We start from the raw sequence: 18,310 nt of genomic DNA, 5'->3' as shown, positions 1-18,310 counted from the left end.
TCTTTTTTCATACTAAAACTTTTTTTTTCCCCCATTGGAAACAATCATTCAACATTTGAATTGCATTTGTAAGTTTAAACCTTACAGATCATGATCTGAAAACGCCAGTGGTGACTGCTACAAGCGCAAAGTTAGGGTCTTTTTCCAATTGATCCCTGTGTCCTAAAGTTTGATTCTGTTTACTATTGACATCAGTTCCTGAAAAGTACCACACAGTGACCATTAGACAATGACCATTCCTGCTGACTGTGTTTCTTTTCCTCTGTCTTTCAGCTGTTATTGTGCAGTGAACTTCCACAGACTGTTTTTATGTCCTGCTGGCTGCTCAGCTGTTGCACTGTTATCTCATGACTTCAGTTAGTGCCCTGAGACTCCCACCTAACAGAGTTCAGTGCAACACAGCTTCTTTTACTCTGTAAATTCTGTCTGCCAGTCCTTTCTTTCTTCTACTTGTCAGTACATGTACCTAAAAGCCTGCCGCCTTTCAATTACTCAGAATCTTGTGACTTCAATATCGGTCAGAATAGCTCTGGACCCAGGTCCTAGAGAGCAGATTATGACTATGTTGTGTCAAATACTGACATCTAGTGCCAGTTTTTAGGGTTTGCATGGCCTCTTCAAGCTTGTAGAAGGAGCTTCAGACCTTTAGTGGTATATACTTGTATATTGCAACTCATTGTTCATGGTTTTAGTTAACTGGCAACCACACTGTGAAACTATACATGTACATATTGTGTAATAGAAGATAATTATACAGTGCACAGAGCTGCACACACATTTAAAATTACAGAAGTGACAGGACATTGGATTTTTATTTGATTTGATTTTTTTTTTTTATTATATTATCATTCATAGAATTAAACAAATGTTATTGCTATCACAAACAGCTCAGGGTGAAGCAGGCAGCAAAGAAGTCAGAGAGAGGTAGACCCACAGTCTGGTCACTCAGAGCTGCTGGACAAACAAACAAAAGCTAAGAATGGTGCAGTGTTTCTCATGCAGCTGTTTCCCCCCTTTGCATTGTCAAAACTTTTCATTTCATTTCAGCGCAATGTTAAGCGAGTGTGGAGGCAGAGTTGAGCACAGCCAGAGCAGAGATGATGAGAGCACAAGGGAGACAGTGCGAGCAAGCTGGTATGTATCTGTCAGCGCACAGACCAGAGATCTGTGACAGAACAACTGACTAAGCCTGAGTGAGAAACATTAGTATTGTGCGACTTTTGAGGATAATAGCAAACAGAGATATACATTTATTGAGCATTTGTTTGCTCAGTTTAAGTTATTTGCTCAAGAATATTTTTTCTTCAAAACATAATTTGTGTGTTTGCAAAATATATTTGTCTGTGCTCAGAAAGTCCCATTATGCGTTCAGGAATGAGGCACAAAAATAACGCCATATTAAAATTGGTTAAAAATTCTTCTTGTAATTTCAGTGTCGCATACTGTGTGGGAACTTTGAGTATGAAGTCTTACAGTTTTCTGCTTTGCATTGACAAATCATACCATCTTTTTTTTTTTTTTTAACAAATAGAAACCTCTTTGCCAAAGAATTTTTTTTTTCTCATGAAGATTTATTTTACAGGTTTACAAAAGGTTGATTTACAATTGCAAACTTCAGAATTATCTGTGAACATCACTTTACAAGCTCAAAATCATTAGGAGCCTAATTTGAGCCTATATGGGAGTGGATGTAGTCATGCGCATGACTTACCATTTGTTGCTGGGTGTGGGGGCGTGGTTCTGGCCTGGGGTGGATTCTGGTATTCCTGTGAAAACATGTATTTATATTAAATATTAAATAAAATGACATGATGAAAATATTGAAAAACAATTATTTCTACAAAAAAATTGTTCACACACACAAACACTAAAGGAAACATTTAAAAGTAAAGCTAACAGTTTGAGTTTTTCAAGAGGTTTCTATTTCTTAAAAATGAATAAAGCGTTTTTCCAAAATCATTTTCCATTTCTTTGCCCTCACAACTAATTGATAACTCAAGTTAAAACAAAGACTTTGAGCTTAATGTGACTGATATTAATACTTTAGATACATAGACAACATATTTTGATTGCTTTTAGAGTAATTACTAAACATGTATGACTTGAATATACAATACAGAGTCCCTTATACTCAATGTAGTAATACGCAGGTATATGACGTATACCTGCTAAGAAAGCTCCTGAATATTCGTAAAACCACTTAAAAAATGCTCAACGATACGTAACAACATAGTTTTATGACTGAACTTCCACTAAAGAAATTTTATCCAAGACACACCACATTTTTAGTTTGTGATATACAAACGTTTGTGTTTGCCTATTTTACTTTCTGGCCAGTAGATGTCGCGCTGTTCACATGAAGCATCAAAAAATCCACATTTTCTCGAACCACTTTGCTGAGAAAGTAAATTCAAAGCCTCCGACGCTGTCGGACTTACCTCCGGTAGCGGGCAGTTGATTTCTTCGTGCAAACGGAAAACGGGACATAGCCAGGTATCGGTTGATTGCGGCTTCGCTGCTTATTGACTTCCGTATTTAAGGTAAATTTGGCGCGCTTTCGGCCCAATGCTCCGTATGTGGGCAGTCCTTAAACGCGGCTCTGTGCGCCGCTCTGTTTCTTCTCACCACGCCCCGTTTCATGTTCACCTGATTTCCGAAACTGTCTCAGGTATGACACTTTCCCGCGTTTGTTTGTTCCCCGGTTTTCTTTTCTTATGCCGTTATTCAAATTATTCTGGCAAAGACTCGGCCGGGTCTGGGTCCAGAGATCCGGCTGAAATGGGGTCTGACTGGTTTCCCGAGTCCAACAACCCACAACCAACCTGAAGTACACCACAAGTGCCAGACGGTCCATTAGGCCTACTGTTCTGGCGGTGGGCCTTCATGGCTTTCGTTAATTTCCTCGTATTTTCCCCATGTCAGCCCTTTCCTTAGACACAGGATAGAATCAGATTACATAACACGCTGTTTTATTAAAAGACGCATTCACAGTGAAGGAATGTTCAAAGTTTACAAGCAGCAGCAAGAATCAATAAACTGCAGCAGTAAGTGAAGGTAAAATGCAAGAATAAGCACAACAGCAGCTGTGCACGAAGATCAAGTTACTAATGAATCATAATCACAATGTTCATAGTTAATTTATTTGAAAAAAAATTTGACCAAATAAAAAGCACTGACTTTGTTCTGTGTCAACATGTGTGTTCCATTAAAATTATGATTAAATGTCATAAGTGACAACATTGATTTTGGTGGTGGTCTCAGAGACACGTTTAAACACTTCAGCATAAACTACCTGTATGGACAGTACTAGTGCAAAGTGAGAAACTGTAAATTGTGAATTGGGTGAACACACCCTTTAAGTCCTGCAAAGTGTTTGAATAACATGAGAGTCAAACCACCTTCCCTGCACTGCAAAGTCCTGTGCAGACTAACTTCCTGCATTACAGATGGCATATTTTCTCTCAAGCATCTGACAGTATCACTAAAACACACCCTGGCATCTTCTTTTGTTTGTTTAGACTTGTCACTTTAGTTTTCTATCAGTTATTTTTCTTTTCTTTTTTAATTATATTTTATTTTTCTTTATACTATTTATATTATTCATACTACACAGCTTCTTTGTACTTCAGACTTTTATTATTACAGTTTAAATACTGGTTTTTTTTTTTTTTAACCACTATTCCCTTATTTGACTTACTATGTAAAGTTGAATCGGCTCTGAGATCAAATATTTTATTACTGGTAATGATGTTTGCAATTTTATCAATCATTTGACAACAACTCAGAGTTTTGACAGCAAACAGCTGTTTCCTAAAATCTGTAACTAGTGGTTATAGATGGTTAATTTTAGTGCAGTCTATGGTTTAGTCATGTGACACAAATCACATGGTATCCATGCGACTAAAACCCACCTCTCGTATCTGATTGGCTTACACCTCTCCACGCTACTATACGATTGGTCAAGAGAAAACGTCAGTAACGTTTGTCCTGCAGTTTGTTATTTAATAAGTGTTTTGGAGAGGTGTAGGCTGCGGAGTCATGTGTTTTTGTTAGGAGTTTGGTCTGAGTACTTTTCTGTTTCTTGTGTTTCTGAGCTCGAAGCAGAAGAAATGCGGTGCTGGTACTTTGCAGCTGCTCTTTTGTGCGCTGCCATAGGTAAGAGACAACATTTCATCTGCTACTTCGTGATTTCAGCTAGCTACATGCTACAATAGCAGCTAGTCGTTATGATAGCTACGTTATCGCTCAGGTTCCTGGCTCATATTCTCTGAAATAAACTGCCATATAGCACTGGTGAAAAACTGTGATAATTTTGTTAAAATACCAATAAAAACCTGCCTGTTTCAGTCTTGGAAATGTGCAGACGTGTGCAAATTACGCCAAACTTCCGCTAAAAAAAATGTAAATTTAGAATTGACTTGCTTTTCTGGGTGACTACATTCTCCTTAAAATACAGTTTATGATCCCAATCGAAACTATTAAATTTATTCTTTAGTTCGTCTTATCTTAAATGTACCATGCGACACTTACTTAACGAAAACTTAATGAAATCACTCTCAAAGGGCTTCCCATGCTCTGCCATACTGTATGTGTAGGAAGGGAAGAATACAACATTGGCTAAATTACCACATTTTCATTTTCCGTTCAAGTGATAAGGACACACTGTTAGAGCAATTGCCTGATGTAAGAATAGAATTACACGTATTCTATTTGTCCTGTTTGTCATATGAAATAAATGGAGGAGATCAATAAAAGGAGTGAAAATGCATTTCCTGTGTTTGTTTTCAGCTACAGAGGGAAAAGCAGTCCCTTCCACTCCAGATTTTGGGAGCAGCTATCATGTGAAAGGTAACCCATGTACCACGAGAGGATTCAGGGTGTCCTTATCTCAAAACGTAGCCTCATTACTTAACTGCTCCACATTTCCACTGCAGGAGTGATCTCCCTGCCCTATGCTGAGATCAAGGAGCCATTCGAGGCCTGGTTAGACCTTCCAGCACAGTCCAGCAGAATAGACTACTACCATGGTAAGAAAACCTCTTGACCCATGGCTGTTTCTCTTAAACCTGACTCTGTATTTTCCCCGCTTGGTTGGATTAGTGATGTGAAACTGATATCCTGTTGTGTCAGACCAAAGTGACCAGAGTGGAGCATAATCAGTTAGTGTATAAGGAAAGAAGTAAAGAAGTGCTGACTCATATTACATATTCATGTGACTCTGAACCTTTGATTTGCAGTATTTAAGATGAGCTCTGGTTCCCCAGTCATAACAAGGTGCTTATGATAACAAATGGATGAGGAAGTCTATAATTGTTTAGTTGCAAAGGAAGAAATATTTTCATATTGGGTATCCAAAGCAGACATTTTATTTTGTTGGGCCTTCCTCTTTTTTTTTCTGCAGCAAATTAAATGTGCACTAAACATTAACCTACTCTATTCATCTCTATAGTTATCACTGTGCAGTCTGTGAGCAAATAAATACTCACACTACTTCACCGCTGAGTTACTTTGTGAGAAACGCTGACATGCTCACGTGTTTCTCACACACGGTAGCGGCACTGCGTCAATAGTGTCTGTATGTAGTCTTGTGTAAAAAGACTTTCCTGATGTCAGTCAGCTCACTGTCAGTGTGGTATATTGTTGTTTTGGGACAGGAACTGACACGGACTTGCTCGGCCAAGTTCCGGGTGATAGTTATAGCCTACAATAATGGTGAATCACATCACGTTCTTATGGCCCCATAGCCAATGTTTCATGGTGCGGTGTAGGTCTGTAACCCAGGAAGTGGAAACCTCTGCCTTAAAGGAGCCAATAATGTCGTAACTTTAACGTCTCTCATTTTGATCACCAACAGGCCAAGTGTCGACATACCAGCTGGGGGCAGAAGAGCAGTGGGGCGTCGCCTATAAAATCACTCCTGAGACCACAGAGGTGGAGCAGAATGTGATGAAGTGCTTTCAGATCAACGGAACAAAGAATGAAACGGTCACACCGCAGGCATCACTGCCTGATGTACAGGGCTTCCAGGTGTGTGTGTGTGTGTGTGTGTGTGTGTGTGTGTGTGAGAGAGAAACTGGTTCAACACTCCCTGACATGCAGACTGCGTGGTTAATTCCTGTAAAGGGGGCTGTAGAGCCTCCAGAGAGTCTGTTAAACTGCAGCCTTAATGAGTGAGATTTAAATTCATTGTGATGTTGATTATTCTCTAGTCTCACAGCTTTGCACCAATACAAACTCATAGCGGTGTTGATGACTGGGGGAAAAACAGGGTTACGTAAAAGCAAAGCAATTGGCATAATCTCCTTTATAATAGTGAAATAATAGGATTCAAAATAATTATACTAAGGCTTCAGATTACTGTTAATAAAATACTCTCATCTCTGTGTTCTCACATGTTAAATGTTTGTTCCCTCCATAGTTCCTGAGGATGGAGTACTACGGAGGCTCCCTGTGTGAGGTCTGGCAGAATGTGACTACTGTGGGTTACAAGAAGAACACATACACACTGTGGGTGACCCATTCAGAGAAAGCTGCGGATGGCAAAGAGCCCGCCACTCCCCTCCACTATGAGATGATGGGATACAACACACTGCTGGGGTCCCACTATGATAAATACTTGGTGGACTATAAGGAATTCAGCACTCATGTTGACCCCAAAGTCTTCTCCCTGCCAGACGGTTTGTGGCCTCCTGCTGTAGTTACATACTGTACATTAAGACCAGTTAAACCGTGAAGAAAACCTATATTTGTTCTGTCAATTTTCCCTCCATAGGGATGAGCTGTGGGGGATTTCCTGGTCCAGGAGTGGAGCACCACATGTTGGCCAATCCGATGAAAGATCTCATCCACACCTCAGCGGCAGGCCACGCGCAGCGCATGTTCAGCCATTTCAAGGAGAAGTTTCAGCGTCAATACAGCGATGAAAGAGAACACGAGAAGAGGGAGCACGCTTTTGTTCATAACCTCCGGTGAGAGGGGAAAATAATACAGAAGAGTTGTGACACTGCAGCATTATGATCTTCTCTTAAAGGACATAGCCATGTTTAAATGCAGTCTGCAGTTGAAGGACTTTACATGACCTGGTAACTGTGTCCTTGTTTGCTACTCTAGGTACGTTCACTCCAAGAACAGAGCAGGGCTGCCTTTCTCTCTGGCCCTGAACTCTCTGTCAGATCGCACCATGTCAGAGCTGGTCACCATGAGGGGAAGGAAACGTGGAAAGACTCCAAACAGAGGGCTCCCCTTCCCTTCCAGGGTTTATGAAGGGGTGAATGTACCTGATTCACTTGACTGGAGGCTTTACGGTACATATAAATACAAATATGTACGTCTGAAATGTTTACCCAAGATGCATCTGTTTGGCAGGACACACTAGTATTTACATCAGCTCTTCCCTTTCAGGTGCTGTGACCCCAGTGAAGGACCAGGCCATATGTGGCTCCTGCTGGAGCTTTGCCACCACTGGGACAGTAGAGGGCGCTCTCTTCCTAAAGGTAAGGAATAATAAGGAAGCAGCTTGCACCACAGTCACTGGCCCCAATCTGTTCTTTATAACTGACTGGGCTTCTTCCCTATGCTCTTTGAAGCCACAGATGTTCAGCATGGGGCTTTGTCTGTCCATGTTTTTGATTGATTTGCATTGCAGTTGTTGCCATTTTTCTAAAATTCGTAACCAATGATAAGATGTGGTGACTACTGCAGGGAAGTGGGTCATTTATGCAGAAAACCTACAGCAGATTACAGAGAAATAAAGGATATATAGCGTCAAACATGCTATAGAAATTTATTAATGATTAACGTGGGGTAGATATGAGATGAAGTGAGTTAGGTTGTTGGGACAATGTTCAAAAACAGCAGCACAATAGAAAAAGGTTTTAAAAAATGACCAGTGTGAAATTCATAGGGAAGTATAATTACTGTGGACCTTTGTCTGAGGATGAACTGAGGATAGTCCATAGTCAGTCAGTTTATTTAAATAATTTCGTACATCTGATGCCCTTCAGTTTAGGAGTTGAAAGCTTGAGAAAAGCATCACTGAGTGAAGAGAGGTCTTCCCCTTCAGATCAGGGGCCGCTCCACAAGACGAGTCATTGTGTAACTTTCACTCACATTAGACAGACTTGACTGTGTGTGTGAATAAATAAAAGTGAGTGAATGTCAGCTTTGGCCTCCCTCCATCCTGTGGAAAGGCAAAGAGCTCAAAGGCATTCCTTCTCCTGTGTTGCTAAGCAACTCAATCCATAACATTGGACCTGTTTGGTATGGGGTTTGATGGTACCCCATTGAGGTGACCAAATTCCTACACACACACACACACACACGGGAGGTGTGGAGGTTATTTAAAAAATATTTAAGTTTAGAAGAGCCTTGTAGAGTCATTAAGAAATGTTATTTCAAGTAACATTATAATTCAGTAACAATTAATCCATTGGTTACATATCTAACTAATATTTAAATCTATAAAATGTCAAAAACATGAACAATATTCCAACAAAACTTGCAGCAATTTGTTAAAAAGCTTTTTTTCTCTTTTTTCTTTTTGGAAATGGAGGCAAGCAAATCCTACCATTTAATGTTTTACAGTTGCAGTTTTACAGATTACTACACTGTTTTGCCACATGTCAAAAATAACGAGACCACAGAGTTAAGAGCTTCTGATCAGATCTGGGGGTGAGTGCTCCACTAATTGCTGCAAGTACAGTTTGATTTGACTGTGAGAAAGTGCTGTTGAGGGATCTCAGCGGTTCGTCTTTGTGCCTTTGCCAGCACACAGCGCGGCAGCAGGAAGTGACCTGCGTCCCCGTCCCCACAGGCATGTTCATAAACAGAGGGTCCCCCCAGGGGCCAATTTTAAATTTACTTCTTCGTGATCTCACAGCGTCTGCCTAGCAACCTGTAGATAACAGCTGGTGTAACAATGTTTGTTATAAACTTCACTGTGTCTCCATCTTAAACCATGAGCACATGTCTGGCTGCCTTCTCTGCTTTAGTTATGTACTCATTGTATTTTCTACATGACCTTTAGTCTAATTTCTTTTCTTGTGTAATCAGTGATTTCTTGAGTTTATTTTAGGTTTTGAGAGGCTGGTTTGATGGTATGAGATGACAGAGCTGGTGAAACTGTTGGTGTTGTAATTCAGAGAATTTGATTTATGCAGAGAAGGGACAGGTTAATAATCCGCATTTGGAGCATAGTCACATGGTTTCCTCTTGTCTTGCAGACAGGCTCCCTGCAGGTTCTGTCTCAGCAGATGCTGGTGGACTGTTCCTGGGGTTTCGGCAATAATGGCTGTGACGGAGGGGAGGAGTGGAGGGGGTACGAGTGGATCATGAAACATGGCGGCATCGCCACAACAGAAACTTACGGAGCCTATATGGGAATGGTGAGTGACTATATAGGTGAATAACCTATATAGTCAATACTGAAGGAGAGTGAGTTTCAATTCACTCTTGTTCAGTATTTTTCTTATTTTTATTTTTGAGGATGCAAGCAAAAATAAAACACATGTTGGCAGCAGTATTTCTTCCAGCTAAACTTGGGGATAACTGCCAAAATACAGAGTTACAAGTTCCTATGAAATGTGAGTCCAACTGACTGCATCTAATTATGTCAAGGAAAAAGACAGTGAGGCACCTTGAGACATTTTCCACCAGTACAATGTGCCTCTGAAAATTTAGATTTTCTGTTTTTCATTGTTTCAAAAGTTTAAAGTAACGCACAGTGTGATTTCTAGGTCTGCTGAGGAACTATGACAGAACAATGTTGTTGTTTTATTTTTCTGTTACTGGATGAGAGACATCAGATGTGTTTTTGTTTTCCTGTCTGAACAGAATGGATTTTGCCACGTGAACGCATCCCAGCTCACTGCTAAAATCCAAAGCTACACCAACGTCACATCAGGAGACGCAGACGCCCTTAAGTTGGCTCTCTACAAAAACGGGCCGGTGGCTGTTAGTATCGACGCATCCCATCGATCCTTTGTTTACTACAGCCACGGTGTCTACTATGAACCTGCCTGCGGTGAGTTCACCCCTCAATGGTGCTTCTACTTTTTTTTACAGCCACCACTGTCTTCCTCTCTCTACAAGCTCAGCATGTTTCTTGTGTTTTTCAGGTAACACCACGGATGATTTGGACCATGCTGTGCTTGCAGTGGGTTATGGGACCCTGAACGGGGAGCCATACTGGTTAATAAAGAACTCATGGTCCACCTACTGGGGCAACGACGGCTACATCCTCATGTCTATGAAGGATAACAACTGTGGCGTCACCACTGATGCTACATATGTAACCCTGGCATAGATGTGCTTTTGTCCTAATGTTAAAACCACTACGTGAATGCGTGAGGATGAATGACCCCAAATTTGGAAGTGTTGAGAAGAGATGTAGGTGTTACATCAGACTGAGCTGCTTGATAATAATGACGTGTTAAATATTGCTGATAAATGGCGACTGAGTGAACTCGCACAAAGCACACATATGCATTTTCAAAAATGGTCTTAATGAATTTACTGCTGAGGACATGTTGGCACAGTGCCTTTCTTTCAGTTGTACAAAGCACATTTTGCGACACATTTCCATTTGTTGTTCATAATTTTAATTTTTGTAATTTGTTGCATTGTTGCAAATGCACTGGTCTGGAATCAATGCAATAAAAAAAAGAAATGGAAAATTGTCCATTTGCTGGTTTAAGTGACATCTCAAATTCATGCAGTGGAATAACAGCGTATCGCCCCCACACACACATACACACACTTTGATATTTTCCATCACACTGGCCTCAGATTTCTTTGCTATATTAATAATAGTTATTGACAAATAGAATCCCTTTTACTGAGTAACATATACTACTACATGACCAGTGCTTCTGATCCATGCTGGGTTTTTTTTTTTTTTATGTATCTAATTCATATATATAATAACAGCCCTTAAACACTTTAAAAATCATGGCAACTAAAATGAAAACAAATCTCTACAAGAGAAAGATAAAATCAAATATGTCTACATGCTGATCAGTCACATCCAGGTTCTCATACAAAACTACATATGAACTACAGTAGTCTAACAAAAGGCTACATTAGGCATAATGAAGGTAACTAGTGCATGCAATTTTACTTGACTAGTTTTCTTTTCTCTCGGCTTGAGAACATAAAATAGAAAACGAGGCAGTTGCTTGTTCGATACAGCATTAAGATACAACAAAGATATGCCACAAACAGTCCACAAAAATATTATAAACGTGCTTTTAAGAAACGCGCAAAATGTAATAAAATGTTCTTCAGTCTTGAAAAATAGAAAGTCCTAAAAAGAGCTGCTCAACAGGACTGTGTGCTGCATTCAAGAGGAAGTGGCAGTCTACTAAAGTCTTCTCGCCCAATCTGACTCTTCACATCAACAGAGGTTTAGAAGTTTGAGCTGAGCTGCTGCCTGTAGATGTGTAAATACAGGAATATACAAATATGCAATCTGCAAAGTCTTTAGGGGAACTATTTATTCTGTCTCACCACGTAATGAAAATATATCAAAACTAGAATAACTTTTAACTTCTGATGAATAACACAAGATTGCTAAACAGGACTATTCCTGACTTAGACGGGTGTTTACTTGCATTTGGTAAAACAGTAGGCTATTGATCTGCCCTGGCAGCAGAGCTGAATGCCTGCTTTGTGCACATGCGCATGCACCTGCATGCTAGTTTGGTGGGTGAGATGTGTTTGGCTTTCTTGCATAAACTTCTTAATCAGGTCCTGACGTGTTATTGCATAGAGGATGATTGAAGAACTGTACCTGGTATCAAAGTTGAGGCAGTATACTGTGTGAATAATGGCATGTGTGCACCCACGTGAATACAGTTAGGTCTGGCTTGCTAGATGTCGTAGCTCCTGTTCCTCTGTGCTGCTGGCCGATTGGCTAATATCCTCACACATCTCAGTGTTGTCCTTGTTGCAAGGAGACCTGCAGGAGACAAAACACAAAGTACACACTGAGCCGGTTGCTGAGCTTGGGTTTTCTCATGGGAACAAACAAGGCCATGATATTTGAAATCCTGCTCAGGTTCATGGAGGCTGAGCAGCCAGGGCCACACTAAAAGCTCTGTGAACTAACAGCTCACAAGTGAATATGCAGAAACTGTGATAACACCTCAAGTGTTAAAAGAATTAAGAAAATCAGAGAAATTTTAGTTCCCTGATTTTCACACTTCACATCTTATACTTAGTTTGCTCACAAGCAGCTCTCTCCTTTCTGTGATGAAGAAACTACAATTAAAGTCTCCACAATTTACCACTACTTTCCTCAGTACTCACAGAAGCCCCATCCCAGTGAAAACGGGGGTCACATTAACGTACCTCATGTCCCAGTTCTCTGCGTCCTCCACTGTATCAGGAAGAGGTCTGTCGGCGGTTTCTGGCAGTGCCAGGGCCAGAACAGCACCCAGCAGCGGGGAGGTACCGAAGATGACCAAAGGCGTGGTGGGGCTGTGGTTATGAAGCATGTTGATGATGGGTGCTAACACACCACCCATCCTCGCAAACATGCAGGAGACACCTATTCCCGTTTGTCTATGGGAACACAAGGAAAATATTTTGCAGGAATTACCCTAAGAGATAAAAAATAAAATGCTTCATGACCGTGTGTTTGAGAAAGCGTCTCACCGTAGCACAGTGGGGAATATCTCAGCAGTGTACACATAAATTACAGCAAAGGAAGCAGTTATACCAAACTTCCCCACCATGGCGAGACCAGTGAGGACATTGGGATGATCTACAGACACAGGGAGGGTGAGGATAACAGGAAAGACAAAAAAGGAGAGAAAGTCTTTTATGCAGCCTTGTTATAAAACGATATGAGTGTAAATAAACAGTGTCCATCCTACCTGCAGGGACAGTGAGCATTAGCAGACAGGCGAGCCCTCCAACAGCCAGGAAGCTGCTCTGGGAGAGTCTGCGGCTGCAGGGCAGAACGAGCAGGACCAGAGAACGAGCCGGGATCTCGACCAACCCGAACACGAACTGGGTGAGATAGAGGTTTGTCCCTAACCTGGACACACCCAGTGAGAGGCCGTAGTACACCAGCACATTCACAAACCTGAGATTGTAAAGGAGGAACAGGGATATGGTCAAAGAGAAAAGAGAGAGAAAGAAGATTGCATGTACACATACAAACAAGATTTACCAGATGTAGAACAAGATGATAGCCCTCTTCCTCATCTGAGGTGTTCGTACGAGATCCACTGCCGAGTAACTTCGCTTCCCTCCAGCTAAAATCTCACACTTCGCAACCTGATGCACACACGGACATGCACATAAACCAAAAACCAAGAATGAATTGATCTTAACGAGTATCGTCAGCCTGATATAGCTCATTACTCTGTTATAGAGCACCATTGTTGTCCCAAGCTATTAAAAACCATCAATACTAAATTTACTTTAAATACTCACTAGAACACTAAATGTGTCTGTTTGAGTAATATTTACTAAAGAATACAATACCTGGCTGTTTCAGGAAATAAGTCATAGTTAGACACAGAAATAATTGAGAAATACACTTATTGATAAAGACTTTGATGAGAGGATTGATACCTCTCTTACCTGTCCATTAAATAGCAGCAGCACACAAGAAAACATTTTAAGCAGAGAGAAGAGACACACCTGTGCAGCGGGAGGTAAAACTCTTCCATTGACAAGTGCTGCCTTGCGGAGGAGTGCGATGGCTTCCTCTCTCCTGTCGTTGGCCAACAACCATCTGGCAGACTGAGGGACCACCCTGACAGGAGACAGAGAAGAGAGAGGAGACAAGAAAGTGTGGACAAAGTCGAGAGAGAGTGCCAGGAATAAGAGGAAAAGAGGATCACAAAGAGGGTATTCATGTCCAAGAAATGTATAAATTCACAGTGGATCTAATGTTCAGATGTCCTTTCAATCTCCCACCATATATAGAAGATGAGCAGGAAGCCCGGGGCTGAGATGGCCAGTTGCAACTTTCTCCAGTCTCGTATCAGGTATGCTACACCTGCTAGCAGCATGTAGCCCAGGCCAAAGGCATAGTCCGTGATGATGCCAGCCAGCATGCGTCTCTTGGTGCATGTCCACTCAGTGCCTTTGGAGGTATAACAGTGGAGGATTGGGGAGAGGAGAGGAGAGGATCATGGGTATTGGTGGTTTGAGGCTTTAAGGTAGAGGAAAGAGTGGCAAGGGTTTGTGCTGGGATTTGGGCAGGAGGTAGCACAAAACAACATGAGACATAATTACACTTGAAGTACATTAATTTGAAGGTTTTACAGACGACTACATTAATCCACTGCTTTCCTTGAATGATACTAAGCAGTTTAACATCTGTTTACTATCCAGTTTCCATAATCCACATGCAAAGAATCAAAACCTCCCACAATATAGCCTGTTTATCACCAGCATATGTTTGCCATGCTAACGTCAGGAGGCTAACATGCTAACAATCACAATGCCAACATGCTGATGTTTAGCAGGTATAATCTTTACCATGTTCACCATCTTAGTCTAACATGCTAGCATGCTAACAGTTTTGTCAGTTTGGTCCTGAGGGGAACACATAGACCTGTAGCAATTTCCATGAAAATCTATCCAATAGCTTTTGGGACATTTCCCTCAAAACTATAAATATGGACTTCACAGTGGAATTAAAGGAAAAGTCAGGTGAAATCAAAGTTTCAAAGTTTGTAGGATTTGTTGTGTGGGCACAATGAGTTTCCATGGCTAGCCATCCAATCGTTGCCGAGATATGTCCGTCTGAATCAAAGTAGTAGTTAACCGACATCGCCATCCCTGGAGCCTCACCACTAGCCTGGCTAAAAACTATCTCCATCTCTGAACTGTCAACTTTTTAGATAGGGAGAAAAACAACCTTGCCAAGCTTGGTGACACCAGTAACAGTTAAGGCGCACACCACATAAGTGCAACATCCAACCATTTGATCCACAGCCAGGTGATCCTTGTTGGATGACATTTGACCACCTTCCTATTTGGGAAGGTGGTCTCAGACTTTTGGACCCCATTGTATATATTTCATGGATTTTGGAAGGGTATTGTTAGTCTAAGGGGTGGGATGTCAAATGTCATAGAAGTCTCTTAATGTAGCTGCACCCCTAAAAGCTAAGACCATATCCAAAGCTCCCTGGACACATACAGCTCCTATCTACAGTATAAACTATTTGAAAAGGCTCAATAGAGAGACAAGGGAATCTGACTTTTCAAATCTGATGCAAAATCATCATGACTGTTTTTTTTTCTCTCAGTACACAACTCATTAATCCTCGTCCTCACATCTCATCATTTCTCAACAAATAAAATGGTCTAACAACCACTCCTACCACTGTTGCTACAGCAGTGATCTCAGGTCTCATGTTTGTTTTTAGCTGTGTGCGTGTGTGTTTGGTTAGTACCAAGTACAAAAGCATTGATGATGACTCCAGAGATCGTGGTGCCAACTACAAAGCGAAGAATCACATAGACAGGGAAGTTGGGTGCAAAGGCCACAGCGACTCCAAACACAGTCTGAAGGGCGATGGACAGCAGCAGGATGAAGCGTCGGCCGTACCTTGCACAGAGAGAGAAGAGGTGGACATGACTGTGCTCTGTAAGCGCATGCATAAATGAGTGCATAAGTGAATCAGTGTGGCTGAGACAGGGTGAGACCAGTAAGCACAGGCCAGTATGGAGTGTAACACACCTTCAGGAATTTCAGTATGTACGTATGGGAGAGTTTTAGTGTCCCATGAACATTTATGCTTCACCCTGTGAGAAATACTGTCTGTATTTTTTATGATGTAAGAATTACATTATTTTTCAAAAGATGTTTAAGGCAGCTATAGGAAAATTAGAAAGGAACAGCAGCAATCAAACCCTAATGTGTAATTTTAGCCCTTCAGCTCCATCTGTATGACGTGTCAACTTGCCCCACTTACACATGGATACTACACACCAAGGATTCCAGCTGTGTCTGCTCCTGCAGCCATGCTTTGATGTTGGGGATCTGGCTATGTGTTGTATCTGTGCAAAGTGAGAGGTTACAGGGCTCCAGGCAAAGCAGGCGAGAGCAAGGGAGAGCTGGGAAAGCAGCACACAGCCTACCTGTCAGCCATGGCTCCAAACACCACGGATCCCACCAACAGGCCGAACATGTAGATAGATGATCCAAGACTGTTGAGTCCAGCTTTGTCGCACACCAGGTCCCACTAGTAGATGAGAAAACCCAACAGTTACTGCATCATATGTTCATTTTGGTTAGACTGTCATGTTTTTCAATAAACATAAGCTCACGAGACGGCCATCCCTCTGTGCACAGCGTCATGACACATTAACAAACACTGTCTGCCTTGAGCTGCTCTCTCAGGTTGTCCATGCACGTTGGACTGACATGTAGGCTTTCCATTACACAGTCCACTTAGTTGTTGGTGCTCTCCATCGGATCCCGTTCATCTGAAGACGTGTGATTTTACAGGTGAGTGCTGGTAGTGACCCCCCCCCCCCCCCCCCCCATTTTGGTGTCTTTACCTCCATTGCTTTTTGTACTTGTTGAATTTAGGCTTTTCTTTTTGCTGCCGTCAACAGACTATGTCGCTTCTTGTTTGCGCATATTAATCCCTGCTCGTTCATAAACATGAAAAAAAAAATCTTTTTTCACCATGAAGAATGACCAAAAAGTCGTCCTCACTTTAGTGTATTGGCGCTGGTCTGCATCTCTGAGCTTTAAGCCTCTTCAGGAAATCTGCTTCGTTCTTCCATATAGTAGATTAATTGCATTCGCCCGATTCTCTCTCCGAGCTTGAATTTAAGTTGCTCGCTTGTGCGGGAATCCCTCGAATCTCCGTATCCATTTTGTCCGCTCGTTGCAGCTTTGGGAAAATCAAAGGGGCCGGGGCCTGAATGCTAAACGTAGCGTTGCGCGTGTTAGCCACCATTGCTAGCTCTTCCCCGCTCCGCTCGACTTAGTCTTCTCACTGGTCTAGCGCGTTTCACCAAACTCCTTCTTCTTCCTCCCGGCAGACGTATCGTCCCGACGTGGGCTTACTGAATTTCCGACACCATGTCTTGTTTTTACTAAACATAAGCTCACGAGACTCAGGGTGACTTCAGTCGTGTCCTTCTTTTTATTAACTTGAACTCTTCTACGACCGCCATACGTTGGCCGTTGACCTTACAGCCTTCCCATAATGCACCGTAAACCAAACCTGTTTCCTATTGGTCCGTCCTAACACAGGCTTCTTAGTGTTTAACTTGTAAAACATATAATGTTACACCATAAATTATTAACAGATACCACATAGAGCAAGGGAGGAGTGGGACATTGATGGGGGCCAGGAAGCTCATTTCTAGCTCCATGGCCCCCTCGCTATTTATCCACTTATCACATCACACATAATAAAGAGCCTTTGTACATTCCCTATGTCATGTATATGGTTAATCAATGTTCAATCTTAAAGATTATGGTTGCCTTAGAATTACTTTCAGATGTTTTTGCTTGCTGTTTAGATCCCTTAATTTATTTTTCTGCATTGGTTTTATTATTAAGAAAATCTCCAATATTAGTTTTGTGGAGTGGAACCATTACCTGTTTCCATGCAGGAGTGTGACTTTGTGAATGACCAACGCTGCTTTTTCACCCCTGATTAACACAGTATTAACATCTCTAATTTACCTCGGTGACTTGTAGTGCTCTGGAAGGTCTTCCTGGCTGTAACACCATCCATGGCCACATGGGACGCGCTCAGTCCGGTTTCCTCTGCAGCATGACAATCCGGGAGAGAGCAGGGGAATCCGAGAGGCTGAAGTTCAGGCTGAGTGTGCCCGGGAGAAGGACTTATTCCGGCTACTGAGCTCGAGTTGTCTCGGCAGTGATGCGGTGCGTGGCTCGTAAAGATGCTCACCATCATGTGGAAGGCGAGGAGGATCTGGGGTAAACAAATCCAATATGTACAAAATTTTTCTGATATTTCCCGAAGCCTCCGATGGCAGAGAGGATCTGGTCGAAATTCATTTTGGGGAATCTGGCCAATTTGGAGATTGGGGTCTTCTAGTGGATCAGCCAGTGGGAAAAAGGAGGCGGAAGGCTGACAATAAAGCAGAGAGGCGGTGGGGAGCTGTGGTGTCGTTCAGGAGGTAAAAAGATAAATCAAATTCCCATGTGCAACCACGGTCACTCAGCTGCATTCTGCAACATGACCCATCTTTAAACAAACCTGACTGAACCCGAAGAAAACATCTCCTTCCTAGCAGCAGCAACAGCAGCAGCAGCAGCAGCATCTATTCTCTCCAAATGTGGGTTCACACAGGTCGA

At 41.9% G+C, this 18,310-nt stretch overlaps 2 protein-coding genes across 2 annotated transcripts in view; one reads left to right on the top strand and one right to left on the bottom strand.

The window, feature by feature from the left end:
- Nucleotides 1-3,993: 3,993 nt before the first annotated feature.
- LOC111223156 (digestive cysteine proteinase 1-like) lies at nt 3,994-10,676 on the top strand. The gene is made up of 11 exons (XM_022747186.1): nt 3,994-4,155; nt 4,789-4,848; nt 4,935-5,027; nt 5,855-6,027; nt 6,419-6,677; nt 6,773-6,968; nt 7,111-7,304; nt 7,402-7,493; nt 9,222-9,383; nt 9,832-10,021; nt 10,116-10,676. Exons 1-11 carry the CDS (start codon nt 4,110-4,112, stop codon nt 10,301-10,303), a joined length of 1,653 nt encoding a protein of 550 aa, XP_022602907.1. The 5' UTR covers nt 3,994-4,109; the 3' UTR covers nt 10,304-10,676.
- A 1,177-nt stretch (nt 10,677-11,853) lies between these two features.
- Nucleotides 11,854-18,310, bottom strand: part of LOC111223089 (solute carrier family 22 member 6-B-like) — an 8,080-nt gene continuing 1,623 nt past the window's right edge. The window contains exons 2-10 of the mRNA XM_022747118.1: nt 16,105-16,208; nt 15,417-15,571; nt 13,930-14,098; nt 13,651-13,765; nt 13,175-13,281; nt 12,876-13,087; nt 12,655-12,763; nt 12,349-12,561; nt 11,854-11,956 (exon numbers count right to left, since the gene is read on the bottom strand). Coding sequence (XP_022602839.1) covers nt 11,854-11,956; nt 12,349-12,561; nt 12,655-12,763; nt 12,876-13,087; nt 13,175-13,281; nt 13,651-13,765; nt 13,930-14,098; nt 15,417-15,571; nt 16,105-16,208 — 1,287 coding nt within the window. The remainder of the gene's footprint in view (nt 11,957-12,348; nt 12,562-12,654; nt 12,764-12,875; nt 13,088-13,174; nt 13,282-13,650; nt 13,766-13,929; nt 14,099-15,416; nt 15,572-16,104; nt 16,209-18,310) is intronic.

Source organism: Seriola dumerili, unplaced genomic scaffold (assembly GCF_002260705.1).
Source record: "Seriola dumerili isolate Sdu_G_001 unplaced genomic scaffold, Sdu_1.0 BDQW01000110.1, whole genome shotgun sequence".
Classification (NCBI taxonomy): domain Eukaryota; kingdom Metazoa; phylum Chordata; class Actinopteri; order Carangiformes; family Carangidae; genus Seriola; species Seriola dumerili.
The sequence above is the reverse complement of the archived record's forward strand: the minus strand, read 5'-3'. Positions and strand labels throughout refer to the sequence as shown.